Source organism: Lichtheimia ornata (genome assembly GCF_029851405.1).
Source record: "Lichtheimia ornata isolate CBS 291.66 chromosome Unknown scaffold00025, whole genome shotgun sequence".
Lineage (NCBI taxonomy): Eukaryota > Fungi > Mucoromycota > Mucoromycetes > Mucorales > Lichtheimiaceae > Lichtheimia > Lichtheimia ornata.
This window is the reverse complement of record NW_026695345.1, coordinates 298,440-314,292: the sequence shown is the minus strand read 5'-3', so window position 1 is coordinate 314,292 and position 15,853 is coordinate 298,440. Positions and strand designations below refer to the sequence as shown.

Below are 15,853 nucleotides of genomic sequence, written 5' to 3'. Positions count from 1 at the left end.
AAAGAGAAGAACAACAGCACAAACATTTGAGAACCCTGGTAACTTATTTAATGCATGCCGTATTTCCAAACATGTACATAATATTGTTGATTGATTTACACAAATGATAATAGCTAGGATAGGATGACTGATGGATACAGGGGATGAGATCGAGGATCCATGCCGAGTCGTTTCTTGATTGATTGCCAAGTAGTTACATCGCCATCGACTTGATGAACTTGACCCACAGTGACATTTTCGAGTTGTGGACATGTTTGTACGAGTTGTTCCAATCCAATGACGCTTAATTGATTGCAGCAAATGATTGCGAGACATCGAAGGTGCTGTAGGTGACTCAAATGTTCAAGAGCATCACGACCAAGTGATCGAAACGAGACAAGACAGAGCCTTTCCATCTGCTTACTAGCGCTGATATGGTTGGTGATTTGACTCACAGCATGGTCATCTGCCAAAGCAAGGCCCCAAATGGCAAGTTTCTTGAGCGAGCGTATGTTGGATAATAGCGAAAGACACATGGCACCCTCTCCTAACCTCAATTTGAGTGATAGGTTTTGTAATCGACAGCTATCGCCTTGTCGAGCGAACACGGAAAACAATTCACCAAGCACAACATCGACTGTGGGAGTAGCATCATCATCATCTTCTTCTTCTTCAGTGGTGGTGGCTGAATGGGGTGGTGGTGGAGCCATGACTGTATTGGTATCTTGCCATGGGTCGTCAATTCCAAGAGATAATGTATGTAGATCCTTCAAACTCGCCAACGCATGTGTCCATTGCCGATCAGCACCATCCAGATTTGGAAGCTCTATCTTTTGCAAACGTTGACAATGACCAAGCATGGATCCAAGTGCGGCGCCATAACGATTGCTGCTACAACCAGACCAATGCAATGTCTCAAGCTTATCCATATCCAGTTGCCCTAGCAACCCACAAACAACGTGATCATATCGAGGATGGAAACCAAGCGTCAAATTCAAATGCTGTAATGTGTGTTGGTGCTCTCGAATAAAGGAGAGTATTTCAGGTGAACAATCAGGTGAACCTTGAAGGATAAGACCTCGTAATCCTTGTCGGATCTTACTGCTGGATGAAGTGGAGCGACGATTGAGAAGAATGGTATCATCAAGGAGCCATGAGCATCGATCCACATTGCATGCAAGGTATTCGAGATTGTTGAGAGGCTGAATCATGTCATGGATGATGCGGATATCAAATGGCCATAATCCCAAAAGTGATATGACCCGAAGATCAGGGCTATGTCGTATTAATGTTGATAGGAGGCGTTTCTCGTAATGATCAAGTAATGATGATTTGACGCACAATGAGCGAAGGGATAAGATCGTGCTGAATGAAAGTTGTTGGCTGCAATATCGTATAAAGTCCATCTGCAAATCGGGTGTCAAAGTGCCGGTTCCATTATCAGCAAGTTCATATGACAAATGAACAAGTTTTGAACATGCTTCCACAATGCGTATGATGTCGATGCCTGGTTTTCCAATACGTAACGTAAGGTGTGTCAAATGATTGAGCGGTAGTGCAGGAATCCATTGATGAATGCTGCCCTTGTCACCACCATCCCATCCTCCTCCTCCTCCTCCTACGGTATAGCTGATAGCTAGGATGACCTCATTGCTATTAGTTGATTAAATGCTCAAGTGGTCCCATCATTCACTTACATAAAGTTGATACTTGTGTTGCGCCATAACGTCGAAGCCATGCAAGATCAGCCAGCACTTTGGATTCGTGGTACGAGTGTAGCCTCACTTCTTTGACATGCCTCCCAACAAAGTGCGTTATTCGTTGTCGACTGGTTGCGCTTCTTAGCACGAGCGTACGCCATACTCCTGTTGCGTATTGAGGCACGAGTTGATACCATAACTTGCAAACGAGAATGCATTCGTAGCAATCGGACTGGGACAAATGAGCAAAGATGTTACAAAGAAGTTCAGAAGGCAATGCTGTTCGAAAGAGTTGTAATGTGCTGGGAATGAGTAACTTGTCGTCGTGTGCAACTGTTTTAAGCGTGTCCATGATGATAAAGCGTGTGTGGGAGCGTGAATAAGGAATGGGAGAAGGAGAGGGATGATTAAGGTCACGCATCAAATATCGCTGCATGAATTTTGAACAAGGCACAGGTCAACTATTCCCACACACACATGCATCTACCAATCATTATGAAAAGGATGTTATCAAAGATTGGGATCATTGTAAAGATGTTCTTAAATGGCTTTATGTCAAATACGTTGAAAATGGTGGCATCGTGGTGGTCACTGAAACATGCCACAGCGGACAATGCCGGGTCGTCGCGGCTATAGTAACAAAAGCCATCTTCCGTAGTCATTTAACTTGGATGAATGAACACACAAAGCATGAATAGCTATATACAATAAATGCTATCACATTTAAGGGTGTGGCCGTGGATTACGCATGAGAACGCACATACATACCTTCGGCGCTGGTGAAACGTTCATGTGACACAAAACGCTTGTCTCGTGCATGACCTGAACAAATGCTCCGCTTATGTACATGCTTACCATTAACGTTCTTTTGCATCCTTCAACCTCTTCCTTATCCACCACATATATAAACCCCTGTTAGAGTATGCGAGAAAATGCGTCCATAAAAGCAATGATAACAAGTCGCATCATGAAATTTATCTTGGTGACCTTTTAGTCTATCTGAGCTCTTCATCAAAAATGGGTCTAAGCGATCGTTTAAATGTATTGGTTGATTGGCAAATCAATCACCTGCTTCTTGTTGTTTGAAAAGAAGACGACACGCCAATGCTTTTGAGTTGCTCCCTAAGTGATGGTAACATAGGCGGCATGTCTTGTCCTGTTGGATGATGTTGTTGCTTGGCGCCTTGATGATGATGATGAAGATGATAATCATCGTATGATTCCATTTGTACTTGATGGCTCATCGATGATGGTAAATTTGTTTGCTGGTGCAAGATGTTACCGTATACAGTAGTAGTAGCAGGGTCTTCAGAGACCTTTTTTGATTGTACCTCATTTCCCCATTGCAAGGATGGATCTTGGGGTTGTTGTTGTGGTGGTGGTCGTGGTTGCCATGCTACCGATTTCCAGGATTCATGCGCATCATTCATCTGAGTTGGATTTGGTAATACTGTTATGCTGGGTATGTAATGGTGATCGGGGCGGTCCATGGATGTTGTTGTTGTCGCGATCCGTATACCTGGCAAGCGTTTCTCAAGGTCAGGTGCTGCATGCCACGCATTTGTGCTCCAGTGGGCGGATGCAGGTGGCGGTGAAGATGCATGTGTCCCTAGGTTGTATATGCGGTGATCACTTGGTGCGACCTTGTGCAGCATGTCGGAAGATACTGGAAGTTCTGAGAAGGAGGAGGAAGCCACGCCCTGTCAAACTACTGTATGCCAACTATACAGGAAACATATATACCAACATTAACTTACTTTCTGATACCCCCGAACTAGTCTTCTCAGAAGAAACAAGAAAGCCAGATTCCACATTGGACACTGGGACTATGTTTTTATGACCAACACCAGCTCAGCAAGCACTCCTTTGATATACCTCACATTTTGTTATTATAAACTTGACCTCGTTGCCCAACCATACCCATCATGGTCACGTCAAGCTGGCTAACATCCTCCATGCTATAATCTTCATCCGTTGCTTGTTGTTGTACTACATGTCACGTGCCAACGTAAACACAAAGAATACGATGCATGTAAATAAGTTTCCCATTCCACTGGGTCCTCCTGCCACTACTTGTCAAAAATGCTTACCAAGTTTATGGTCCATCCCCGATGTTGATTCATCAAGTCTCCTAAACTTTTGTGCTGCTGACCGTTTCCTCGATTCTTTACGTATGCGGATTTTTAAGCCTTGCTCAGCAAAATGACATGCAAGAGCACATGACATGTGCATTCCTGGAAACTACAGCAGGTACATCATTGCATGTGAGCGTATATTTGATATTATTCAATTACTCTCAAATATAGTCTAGTATTGGTTTTCTTACCTTCTTTGCCGAATACACTGCAAATGAATCAGATACGGTGGATTGGAGAAACGTTACCGAGGATCTTTTTGAAAAGGATACGTGAATTCTTCCATGGTTCTTTGGATCGTTAAAAGGCACGCTGAGAATAGCTTACTGCTGGATTTCGAAAAGGCACATGTTCAATCTATATATTCCCTCATCACGAACCGACATGTCGGGAAACACAAAATAAGCACCTTCCTTGCCATCTAGTCCGCGTAACATGTGCATTGATGATACGTTGCTTCCAATGGTGAGCTTATTGTGGAATGTGGTATCGACGTTACTTTTTGGTTGAAAGGATCCTTCATGTAATTCATTGGCAGGGACCAACATGGCGGCCAGGAAAATGTGAGGCGAGATGGCATGTAAACTAGTGATGGTCGTCATGGTGACCAAAATCGGTTTTACCATGTAAGTAAATTCTTCACCCAATGGGTGCATTGAGCCTTTCCTGATTTACTGATACCCACCGATTCATTGCTTCACTGTAGTCATTGCCGAGGATCTTGAGCTGTACGATTGGTGGAGGATCAATGGGTCTTCGATCAACTAGAACACACACATACACAAATTTAGTTAGAATCTATAACGTCTACCTTGAAAGATAGCATACCTCTTTCCCCGACGCCACACATGCGTGAATGAATAGGCTGCTCAAGGATTACTAGTTGATAACGCCTGATGCCATTCATCAGATAAAGAAAACAATGGATGCACAAGTTTAGAGACATGGGTCAATGTATCGTACCAAGGAAAAGAAGATAGCGATGGTTGCATAATCGAGTGGCAATCAGCGTCCGCAACAAGGCTTGCCATGAGGTGCCGTTCTTTTATAGAGAAAGAAAGTTGATGTATAAGGAGAAAGAGGAAGGAAGGCTTGAAAATAATGAGCGACGGATGGTGGTAAAAATAGGACACAAAAATCTTCTCATTCAAGAAAGATCGCCTGGATAAAATAATGCATCCCTGATGATCGAACCGAGATCCTGGGAACTCGACCCAGCTTTGAAACATAGCTATACATCCCGACGTAGCAATTCATTAGGTAACGTAGGTGGCAGGTATACAATCAAACCTTGTAAGACCACCCCACGACAACAACTAATATGGTGGAGACCAAATACAAGGTACTGTTAGCAGGGCCTATATTCCATACATGATGCATATGAAATGACTCATGCACATTGGTGGGGGGGTACGTCAGTGGAATACGTGTATAGTATCACCATGAAAAAGTGAGCACAACATGAATACAGCCAGCCATGTGAGCAGCGGGAGAACTCGCGTTTCCAAATTCTTGACCATTGCCCATCTCAAATGTATGAGCTAATAGAACGTTTTGGTCTCGATTGATCCATATGCAGCTGCTGTTGGTAATAGTTGGAAACGAGATGACAATATGCACAAATGTAAAAACACGCTGGTGCGTTGCATGACAGGTATCATGGGACGCCAAACAGACATGTCCCCCATGTTCCAAAGAGGAGGCTAAACAAGCTCACACAGCAGCAGCAAGTTGAGAAAACATCCCACATGGTAAGGTGCTACAGGCAGTTTTGTGGCACATACCTCTTAGAGGATTAGGATTTAGACCTTAAAACACCATGCATATTGCTCTCTTGTCGTCACAGCAAGCAAGCATCCATGCTTTTATGAAAATTGCAACATGGTATACGGCATCAATAAGCCATCAAGATTTAAACTATCAATGTAGATCTATGCCATGATTCACACGTTATGGGGTCTTTATCCGTTGTAATATAGGGATGGCTATGTAAGCGATACAAGGAAAAGAGAAGAGCTCATAATACTATCGTTGTTGATCAGGCTACCGCCATTACAAACAAAAGGAGTATTCCATCATGTATCCATGGCCATTGGGAAGCATGTGACGCATGCAGTGCAAATTTGTTGTAGTCGCGTCGCTGAGATACGATCATCACGCGTATCGTTTTTGTTGCTTTGTTTCCCATGTTCTCTCCCTTACGACGTCCTGGAGACTATCAGAATCACGCAGCCAACACGCCTGCTACACCCAGAGGGTCTTCATCGCCCTTGAATGCTCTTTCACCCATTGCTGATGCTGTCCGTCATGCCACCAAAGAAGGAACGAGAGATTGGCACCGTATGCTTGGATCTTTTTCTCAATGGACGCAACCCTATTCTTCTGAGCGTCAGGTACATGGCTGTCTATTGTAAATACACTTGTATACTTACCATTGTGTATGCGCGTGAATAGGAACAACGCCAGCGATCTCAACGATCAGATACAAGCATGACCAAAGAGCAAGATTCCTTTACAGATGCAGCAGAGAGCAGCACTTCTCTTACACCTGATCTTGAGCGTCATTCCATAACAGCAGCTAGCCATAGTCGATATCGTGAGCAGCAGCAGCAGCAGCAGCAACGTCCACCTGTACAATACCGTGAATCACTTTTTGGATCGCCACAGCGTTCAGTCATTTCAGCTGCAGCTTCAACACCATCCCTTGATCGCAGCTCTCTTTTACCTCCTTCTTCTCTTACACCAAGCTCCACACGTTCCGCATCCATAGTTGAAGATGCAACAAGTCAACATCTACGCCCATATGAAGATGATGAAGAACATGTATCCATGGCTTATCGGTCACCATCAAGAAGCATCTCATCCCGATCAAGGGCTTCATCTTATAAACGACATGTTATGCGACGAGCATCTTCATCATTCGATTCAGTCAAACGTTATTCAGATACATTAAATCGAGGTCGTCTCGACGATGAAATTCACCGGCTTGATCAGCTACAAAGAAGACTTGATACAATCCAACAAGTGGTAAGCTTGATGTCACTATTCTATTCTTAGCACTATTTTACTAAATTTCATTGTTCTCTCCTCTAGTCATCTGAATTGGCCGTTGTGACCCGAGATGCAGCTAATGAAATCAGATCCTCCAAGAGAGCTTCACCATCCATTGAATCATCATCCAAACAGAGAAGGATCTTGGATGACCACGCTATTGCTACGCCCAGACGATGGTCTTCACGACGATCCACTATGGCAACAGAAGAAGAACGACCATCTCGTCCAGAGGAATACGAGCCCTTCACATTGACTTCTCCTATATCATCGCCTTTGCAATCAACACGTAACATGACACCTATGCATGAATCACCCACCCCATTGTCTCGACCATCCTATGCCTCTGTTGCTGCACGATCGACACCACTTTCACAAAAGATGTCTGAAAACAAAGCATCAAGCCCCATAAAGGTTTGTAGCAATGCCACTTGAATGGTTCCATTATACTGTACTTAACATTTAACTCAATTAGAGGCCTACGAATACTAGTACTACCCGGTCTCGTGGCAACGACACTCCCAATCAACTTTATCGCAATGTTCTAAGTGATATCACCAAGGCCAAATTAAGACCCACAGCGACTTACAGGTAACGATACATAGCTACATGTATCCTTTGCCAAGTATTAATATGATGTTATTGGATTCACAAAGGAGGGCCAGTGGTACCAATATCCGAAATCCATTCTGGGAGGAAATTCAAGCTGCCAAGGCACATCAACAAGACTCAAATACCACACCCATACGGCGTGATGCAACATCATCAGCACGACGCGCATCGCGTGGACCCAGCTCATCATACACAACACGCACTCCAGTTACATATACAAATTGGGAGGAAGAGGAAGATGATGAATATTGGCCTCGACCACGACGGATCACAGAAAAGCTGATGAGCTTGGCACAAGAAGATAAGGAAGAAAGAGAAGCTGTCATGAGGACACCGGGATCCTTGGGTGATGAACTTGAACATGCTATGCGTAAATCCGAATTGGAAGAGCGTCAACGTGAACGTGCAAAAGCAGAATCGATGGCATTTAGTTTGGACCCTTTGGATGATCAACGATCACAAGAAGATAAACCAGCACAAAATGGTATCCAGCGTATCGATGGCGACGAATGGATGTTTGATGGTCGTCAATACATGGTAAATGAAAAGAAGACATAATAGTACAGCGTAATAAATGTTTCATGAAGCACACGCATACTTCTATTATGGGGTTAAGGTGGATGTGATGGCAGGATAAGAGAAGTTTGGATATACGTTTATTGTCATTTCATATGGCATCAATAAGCCCCCATCTAATGAATCATCCAACATGATGTAACGTGACAAAAAGGCAGTGCAACGAGAGGCATTAGTTTATTAGAGGATCACAATGAAGGTTGCTCGTCATGTGTCACAACTGTCAAGTTATGGAATTACGGAGGTTGGTTTGCTGTTCCTGCACACTTTTCTTTTCTTCCAGTTGTCCCTTGCATATACATGTCATCAGCATCGTATACGAACCACCATCCAGAACAGCAATCTGCCGGTGATGAAGACCCTCCAGTGTCCTCTTCGAAAATGGCTTCACCTCTTTCAGCTTCTTCCGATTCCTCGTCAGCCATGTCGAACTACATTGAACACACGACTCCCACATCGCTTCATTTCCCCATTAGCACAAGCCCACCATCAGCGTTACCAGCATCAACAGGTTCGCAAACAGTTTTCCCTACTCCATCACGGTCCTATTCTGCAACGACACCCACTATGCGAGCACCACCAAGTGGTGGAAGTAGTCAAACGAAGCGGCATAGTCTAAGGTCACCACCACCACCACCGTTGCAGCATATCCCTCGTCAAGGATCGTTTGCTAGTAGTCATAGTAGCAGCAATAACAACAATCCAACAACATCAACGGGTCAACAACAGCAATCATCTAGTCAACCTCTTGAACGCACTATATCCACACAAGGCAACAATGCGTCTACATCTTCCTATCAACAACGACCCACATCACCCATTACTTCTCCCAGCATCCACAAATCATTGAATGCCCTTGATGCCAAATCCATTACACGTGACATTGAGCGAACGAGTCAATACAGGGATGATATGATTACTTCTCCATCTTCACCCACTGCAAGCATCAATCCTTCAGGGTTCTATTTCTCCAATGCAAACAACACCAATAATTCCAATGCTGGACCCTATCATCATCGTCACCATCCATCTACAGCATCAGCTGCCGCTGCAGCAGCCGCAGCCGCAGCCGCAGGAGCACCACCTCCACCACCTATTCCTTCATCACATCCACATCATCCAACACCTTATATGCGTCAAGGGAGCGTGAGCAGTATCAGCATGCAAACAACTACCGTCAACCCTACACCTTCCATTGCACCATCCACTCAAACTATTGTGAATCCACCGCCACCTATCGGCAATCCACAAGGCGACGTATGGCAATCATTATGTGTACGAGTCCTACCTTTATTCAATGGTGAAGGCGTCAAAGGCAACATTGAAGATCTTAATGAGCTATTAAGGTAAGATGGAAAAATGGATGAAAAAAAGAGGTATTCATAAACTGGTTCATAGGCGATGTTTGACAGATCCAGTATCTCCACAGCTTTATCGCGATATCGAATCCTTGTTACGAGATGGGATGTTTACATTGAATGCCAAAATGCTTGGTGTCACCGATGAAAAGTTGCTGGATCGACTAGTGGAACAATGGTCTTTTTTCTTCACGTATGCTCTACCCTATTTCGAGGCTGTGTTCCTTCCATTGAGAACGGATGTACGATACCGGTCCCTGGATGAGGCTGAAATGTGGAATGTACGCAACATGGCATTGAGGAGCTTTCGAGATAATGTGATTTTACTTCAAACAAAGCGACTCGAAGGTAAAGATGGGAGCAAATGGGACATCACCACACAAAGCTAATACCCCTTTAGATGTCTTTGCAAAGTTGTTTACAGATTTTGGATCATCCCAAAACCCTGCAGCCACAGCAGCAAAAATGCTCCAGATGACATCTTTACTCGCATCAGCACCCGACCATAATGAAGAAATTGAACGTGTACTATCGAGTCTCAAGGCCAATTGGAAAATCATGATGACCAAGGGCGATAGAAGAGGATTTGCAGGCGTACGGAAACCGCGGGCCGGTACATCCGCTGAAGCAACGAACCAGATATTTGGTACATTGACGTAATAGACCTTTTGTACATTGGGCTTTATATAATACAACGGGTGCAATCCTTTTATCTATCTATGTATGTGGTTGAGCTATCAGCAAAAAGTGGGCAATGGTAACAACGGCAAGGGAAATGGGCCGATGACTTATCGTCAGGTGGTTTTTGACGTTCGTGTGGATATCATAATGCTGGTGTGAGGTGTGTGTGTGTTTTTATCATTTGACCCTGATTGCGCGGATCTGGCATACTTAGTCTCCGGTGTAGTGTGTGTGTGTGATGTTGGTGTGGCAGTGTGAAAAAGTGAGGCTGGGCTCCTGGGGTGTGAAACCCATGCAAGGAGAGCGCACGGTCTTTTACCTTATCTTTGTCTAAATGGTTGTAACGAAGCTAAAGAGAAATATAGGTCGTATCCTCTGAAAAGTACTCTCTAGACACCTACTCACTCAGCCCAACTGTCAAAATGAATATCGCTCGGAGATATACGGAAACCAAGAACAATGAGAAATCGACGTATAACCCAAGTATGCTTTATTTTCCTTTCTCTTTTTCTTTCCTTGTTTCCTTATGACTTTGGTGAGTGGTGGAATACCACACAATGAAAAAGATGTGGGGACTCGTACCCTTATATTTTGATCCACATGAGGGTGGAGTCTTTGTTGCTAATATAAGAACAACAATGCTCCACCATCTTCTTTCTCCCTAGCATATCAAGGGACATCACAAACAATGAGCCAACGGTGCTTCATAATGAGAGTTTGGAGAAAACCCTGTTTTTGGAGTGAAGGATCTTAGATAGATAGCCACCATCTGGAGGTGATTCAACAATCGTTATTCTTTGGTTGCCTGTGAGAAAAAGAGAAATGCTGTATGGTGTCTGTTGTGCAACATGGACTGACGTCCTGACCCCGACGAGCGAGTAAAAAGTGTGGCATGGGTTGTTTTGTGCTTTTTGGTAGTGCAAGCGTGGTGCAACCTTGAACATATGAGAAGAAACAACCAGATCGGTTCCCGTTCTTGGGAAAGTCCCAAAAAGATGAGGCGTCCCCCATTGTCTTGCAGCATTGATTGTTCCTTTTGGGAAAAATGGCGACAAAGGAAGTCTTCCGCATATACTGATCAGGATGTTGCGTAGCATTGCATAAGCAAAGAAAGAAAGCAAAATAAAAGAAAGTGATTGAGATTGTAATTATCGTCTCAAACAAATACATTCTTCTATGGCGTGAGTAAAGGTGCTCTTAGAACGCGTGCACGCACAATCGACAAGTGAAAAAAGTTTATTTCAGATTGCTGCGTTTTCTTTCGCTTCTTGTCTCTCTTTTCCACACTTCTTTACCACAGCGAACTTGTACAATCATACCAACAAGATCGCACCCCTTTCCCTCACCTACAGATAATACCCATTCCTCGTTCTGATAATTGCCTCTCGTTCCAAACACAAACACAAGGATACATACTATGAACAATTTAGGCTCTTTGCAACAGCCGACCGGATTGGGACAACATCAAATGCCTAGGCAACAACAACCATTTCAACAATCAACAGGCCCAGGAGCCCTTGCAGCTAATGATCGACCCATCATCAACCAGAACAATATCGAGGATGATTCCGATAGTGAGAGCAAGCCTGAAAAACGATCAGGTAGACGCAAGATCAAGATCGAGTTTATCGAAGACAAATCGAGACGGCATATTACCTTTTCTAAGCGCAAAGCAGGCATCATGAAAAAGGTAACTTCATTATCCAGCAAACACATTTTATCCATCTTCATCATCCGATAATGACCAACTCACTCGTTTTTTTATTATTACCTCATCCAGGCTTATGAGTTAAGCACGTTAACTGGGACCCAGGTTTTGCTACTTGTCGTATCGGAAACAGGCCTCGTGTACACTTTTACTACCCCCAAGCTTCAACCACTCGTTACTAAGCCAGAGGGCAAGAACCTCATTCAAGCATGTCTTAATGCACCTGATCCAGTAGCTGAAGGACCTTCTTCATCCGTAAGTAAAAAAAGTCGGCTATTTGGGATATACATGTTGATGCTGATCTCGCTTATCCGGCACTTTTTGACTCTGGTTAACCCCCAATTTTTCGCTTATAGCCTCAGTCGGTTCATTCGAACCACACGACACAAAGTAACACAGGGGCAACAAACGCCGCCGTGGGTAAATCGGTGCACGGGAATCCTTATCCACAAGATGCAACACCGGGAGATATTTACGGACAAGCTGACCGAAAGGTAGGTTACAGCTATTGCTTGTTTGGATAAGTGGTTTGTTGGGTAAAGGAAGAAGGGGAAAAAAGTGATAGAGAAAAGGATATCGATGGTCATGGCACAAATGGATGTGTGTATGAGTGTGTGCTGCATACCGTTTTTTAACCTTTTGTTCTTCTTTTGTTCATCGACATGTAGCCCAGACCTGCTCCATATGGTAGCGTACCAATGACAAGTTATCCTGGATATGACACAGCATACCAACAAGCAACATCACAGCCTACCTATAATGGGACACCCACAGGATATGCACATCACCCACCACAGCCCAACTATTATGGCTCAAATCATCCCTATATGCCATCACCTACACAACAGCAACCCTACTGGCCCCAGAAAAAGTAGATGAGCTGTGAGTGCCTACATACCTTTATTACGTATATATAGTTTTCTTGCTTTTGTCTCTCCACCACACCACCCGCTATCATCCCTATTACCCTTCTCACCCTTGTTCTTGATATCACCTTTGTTGGTATACAATGTAGTATAGTTGACTTCAACCCCTCTCGGTAGTATGTATGTAGCTACCTTCCCGCACACAAGCTCATGCATGACATTCTTATCCACCCCCACCCCTTTCCTATCGTACATTCAAGAAAACCCCTTGTCTCGCCTTTTTTTATTATGCATGTCATAAGCACATAACTTTCAAAGCAGCAAACAAATATACTAACTTTCCCATCCAACAATTGACAATGTTGATTAATAAGGAAGGAGGTACAAAAGAAGGTGTGTGTACAGAAAGTCTCCAGTGGAATGGGCACAAGGTCGTCAAAGAGTGTCACAGGCTTACAGAGTCTTGGATGATGCTCATGCAAAGATACAGTATTCTCCTCGCAAATTGATTTTCACATGATATTGCAAGAGATAGAGATAGAGAGAGCGATAACGATGGATAGGAAATTACTGCGATATGAGTAAAAGAGATATACAAATGGGAAGAAGAGGTATGTATTCTATCCAAGAAGGAGTACCTAAATAGCAAAGCAATGAATCAAGATCCAACATGTGGGAAACATGGATGATGAGGATGGTGATGATATGGGTTCCCAAATTCAATTGATCACATGCTCTCCTTTAATCACTCACTCACACTCACATACAGGGTGGTGGATGGATGGATGTGTCTGCTGAGGTCACCTGAAAGTTTGATCGACCGCGTCGTTTCAACAATGCCGTTTTCCCACCTTCCCTTGTGTCGCTCTACATGCAACAATCCCATGAACAACAACCCGAATCAAAGCAGCCACGATCACGATTGACAAAGGCAACAGCTTCAACTGCCGCCATTCAGCCGTTGGAAATCACAATGACAGCTGTTGTCACCACACCAGAAGAGAATACGGGAAGCACCAGTTTAATGGATGGTACACATAGCAGTGTAGAACGTTTACAACAATATCAACAAGCACCACCAGTGCAACAACAACAGCAGCAGAAGCAGCAGAAGCAGCCTCATCAACAACAGCATCAACAGCAACAACAGCAACAGCAACAGCAACAGCAGCAGCAGCAACAACAACAACAACCAAAGCGTCAAGATGCTCGTCGTAAGCAGTCGCAGCATCGACATCATGTCAAGTCTCCAGTATTTACACCCGATAATTCAGTATCTCCATTGCTTCCACCATCACCCAACGCTGAGGCAATCACATTCCCCACTCTACCACCCCCAGCTAAATCATCCACTATTCCATCAGAGGCTGTTGTTGCCTTGCAGGATGCCGCCAATGGTATAGGATCAAGCGTGCAAAAGAGTATACAATACATTAACGGGATGATGCATAATAGAATCAACGACAAAGAGTGAAGATGCTGATGGGAAAAAGACACAAACAAGTGAAGAAGATATGGATACATCGCTCGATCAGCTATTCGAATCATGCTTCTTTTCGGGTGTCATTTTATTACAATGGTCCAATGTGGTGGGTCCCAAGACTGAAAAAGTGTGGTCATCATCCGATGAAGCAACCCTGGATACCAAGATGCAAGCACTTATTGGGCGGCAGGTTTTGAATGGCGAGATGGGACGAGACATTCCTGTTGTTGAACTTAAATGGATTGCATTACATCGCCAAGCTATCCTATGTGCTGCATTCTTGTACAACGATCCGACAGCCCGATCCTTGTGTGCCTTGGTCTTTGTCTTGCCAGTACGTTACCTACGCAACTTTTCGTCCTACTTTGCCATCTTCAGAGATCGTGTGCCTCGCATGTTGGTCGAACCCCTCCAGCATCTACGCAAAGTCTGTCGTCGTCGCAACCTGGCAAGTAATTGGTTTCCATGGAAATAGGCAAGTTTTTTAACAACATGCTGATGTTAGAAATGGGACATGGCACTGGATTTTTTCGCACGTCGTCGACTTGCCCCCTTTATACACGCCATCATGCGCATCGAATCGGTCTCTCTTCCTTGCAGCAAGGTAAGCATGTCTTGATCATCCTTGCGAGTAATACGTTGTAACGTTTTATAATAGGTCAACTATAGCCTACTCGATCAAGACTCCAAACAGCTCTTTGATTCTCCTTTCTTCGCAAGGTAAAGATCCCTTCTATTCGCATTACACGTAACAAAAGTAACATCCATTTTGATCATAGGCTTGTGACATCGCATTTGGAAACATTTGGATCCACAGTGCTTGTGGGAAACAGCTTATCCACCATCAACACGGTATGAGTCAAGCTACAACATCATCATGGGAAGTAGGGTTGACTAATTCGTATTTCAGATGATCAATACACTTAGCCCTTTTCTTTCACCCGAGGAAAGGAATCGATCGAGCCATGCAAGGAAGAATATGAAATACATACCCGATCTCTATCTACAAGGATTACTCGCTCAAGATGCCGAGGACTTGGAAACGGTTATTCTGCAATCGATGGTGCCATCTACATTTGTCAACATGAGCCGGCTCACTGTGAAGCAAACACCACTCGTCCCAGCATACAAAAAAAGACAACAGGAATATCGAGATTGGAAATCGGCACGCGTGGAAGAGGAATTGTTGAACTTTGTGCAATCACCCGATCGACCTGGGATTAACGATAAAAGGTAAAAATGAGCATATAAAGCAATTGTGCATTTGGGTAATCATTAACAATGATGCAGAAAACGTCCCACCGTCTTGACTCGAACCGAAACAGTGGCACCGATGGTACGCGCATTATTGGATGATGTGAGAGATATCCCAGCAAGACTTCGAGAAGCATACGTACAACAATGGCGACGATTGTTGGTTCGGCGTGCGGTAGCATTCGTTAAATTCATCAAAAAAGAGAGGTAAAGAAACATTGTATACATACATGGAGCGTGGTTGGGGCTTACACAATACACCCTTATTAGCACGGATGTACCGCTTTTAAGGAACGCTCTCGGCTTACAAGATTATGCAGACTTTATGATTGTCCTTGCACAAGCCGAGAAACTTAGACCAGGCATCCTTGACATGATAAAAATCCCCTCCCCATCCCATTGACAACAATGATTATACCACCCCTACTTATGCCAAGATATCCAACACTT

The 15,853-nt window shown here is 44.0% G+C and overlaps 6 protein-coding genes across 6 annotated transcripts; 4 read left to right on the top strand and 2 right to left on the bottom strand.

Moving 5' to 3' along the window:
• Window positions 1–113: 113 nt before the first annotated feature.
• O0I10_006021 (uncharacterized protein) lies at window positions 114–2,100 on the bottom strand (the record flags this gene model as incomplete). Its single annotated transcript, XM_058486056.1, has 2 exons — window positions 114–1,615; window positions 1,677–2,100. 2 exons carry the CDS (start codon window positions 2,098–2,100, stop codon window positions 114–116), a joined length of 1,926 nt encoding a protein of 641 aa, XP_058343251.1.
• Window positions 2,101–2,743: 643 nt separating this feature from the next.
• On the bottom strand, window positions 2,744–4,845 carry O0I10_006020 (uncharacterized protein; the record flags this gene model as incomplete). The annotated part of the gene is made up of 10 exons (XM_058486055.1): window positions 2,744–2,862; window positions 2,962–3,354; window positions 3,437–3,505; window positions 3,582–3,668; window positions 3,770–3,920; window positions 4,006–4,069; window positions 4,142–4,399; window positions 4,500–4,578; window positions 4,643–4,707; window positions 4,778–4,845. The coding sequence occupies 10 exons, from the start codon at window positions 4,843–4,845 to the stop codon at window positions 2,744–2,746; spliced, it is 1,353 nt and encodes a 450-aa protein (XP_058343250.1).
• Window positions 4,846–6,000: 1,155 nt separating this feature from the next.
• O0I10_006019 (uncharacterized protein) lies at window positions 6,001–8,035 on the top strand (the record flags this gene model as incomplete). Its single annotated transcript, XM_058486054.1, has 5 exons — window positions 6,001–6,207; window positions 6,269–6,841; window positions 6,908–7,279; window positions 7,341–7,456; window positions 7,522–8,035. The coding sequence occupies 5 exons, from the start codon at window positions 6,001–6,003 to the stop codon at window positions 8,033–8,035; spliced, it is 1,782 nt and encodes a 593-aa protein (XP_058343249.1).
• A 318-nt stretch (window positions 8,036–8,353) lies between these two features.
• Window positions 8,354–10,071, top strand: O0I10_006018 (uncharacterized protein; the record flags this gene model as incomplete). The annotated part of the gene is made up of 3 exons (XM_058486053.1): window positions 8,354–9,399; window positions 9,452–9,759; window positions 9,812–10,071. The coding sequence occupies 3 exons, from the start codon at window positions 8,354–8,356 to the stop codon at window positions 10,069–10,071; spliced, it is 1,614 nt and encodes a 537-aa protein (XP_058343248.1).
• Window positions 10,072–11,509: 1,438 nt separating this feature from the next.
• On the top strand, window positions 11,510–12,675 carry O0I10_006017 (uncharacterized protein; the record flags this gene model as incomplete). Its single annotated transcript, XM_058486052.1, has 4 exons — window positions 11,510–11,782; window positions 11,873–12,055; window positions 12,157–12,294; window positions 12,469–12,675. 4 exons carry the CDS (start codon window positions 11,510–11,512, stop codon window positions 12,673–12,675), a joined length of 801 nt encoding a protein of 266 aa, XP_058343247.1.
• An 862-nt stretch (window positions 12,676–13,537) lies between these two features.
• O0I10_006016 (uncharacterized protein) lies at window positions 13,538–15,806 on the top strand (the record flags this gene model as incomplete). Its single annotated transcript, XM_058486051.1, has 8 exons — window positions 13,538–14,063; window positions 14,122–14,597; window positions 14,655–14,753; window positions 14,808–14,869; window positions 14,929–15,001; window positions 15,060–15,382; window positions 15,440–15,610; window positions 15,674–15,806. 8 exons carry the CDS (start codon window positions 13,538–13,540, stop codon window positions 15,804–15,806), a joined length of 1,863 nt encoding a protein of 620 aa, XP_058343246.1.
• Window positions 15,807–15,853: the final 47 nt, after the last annotated feature.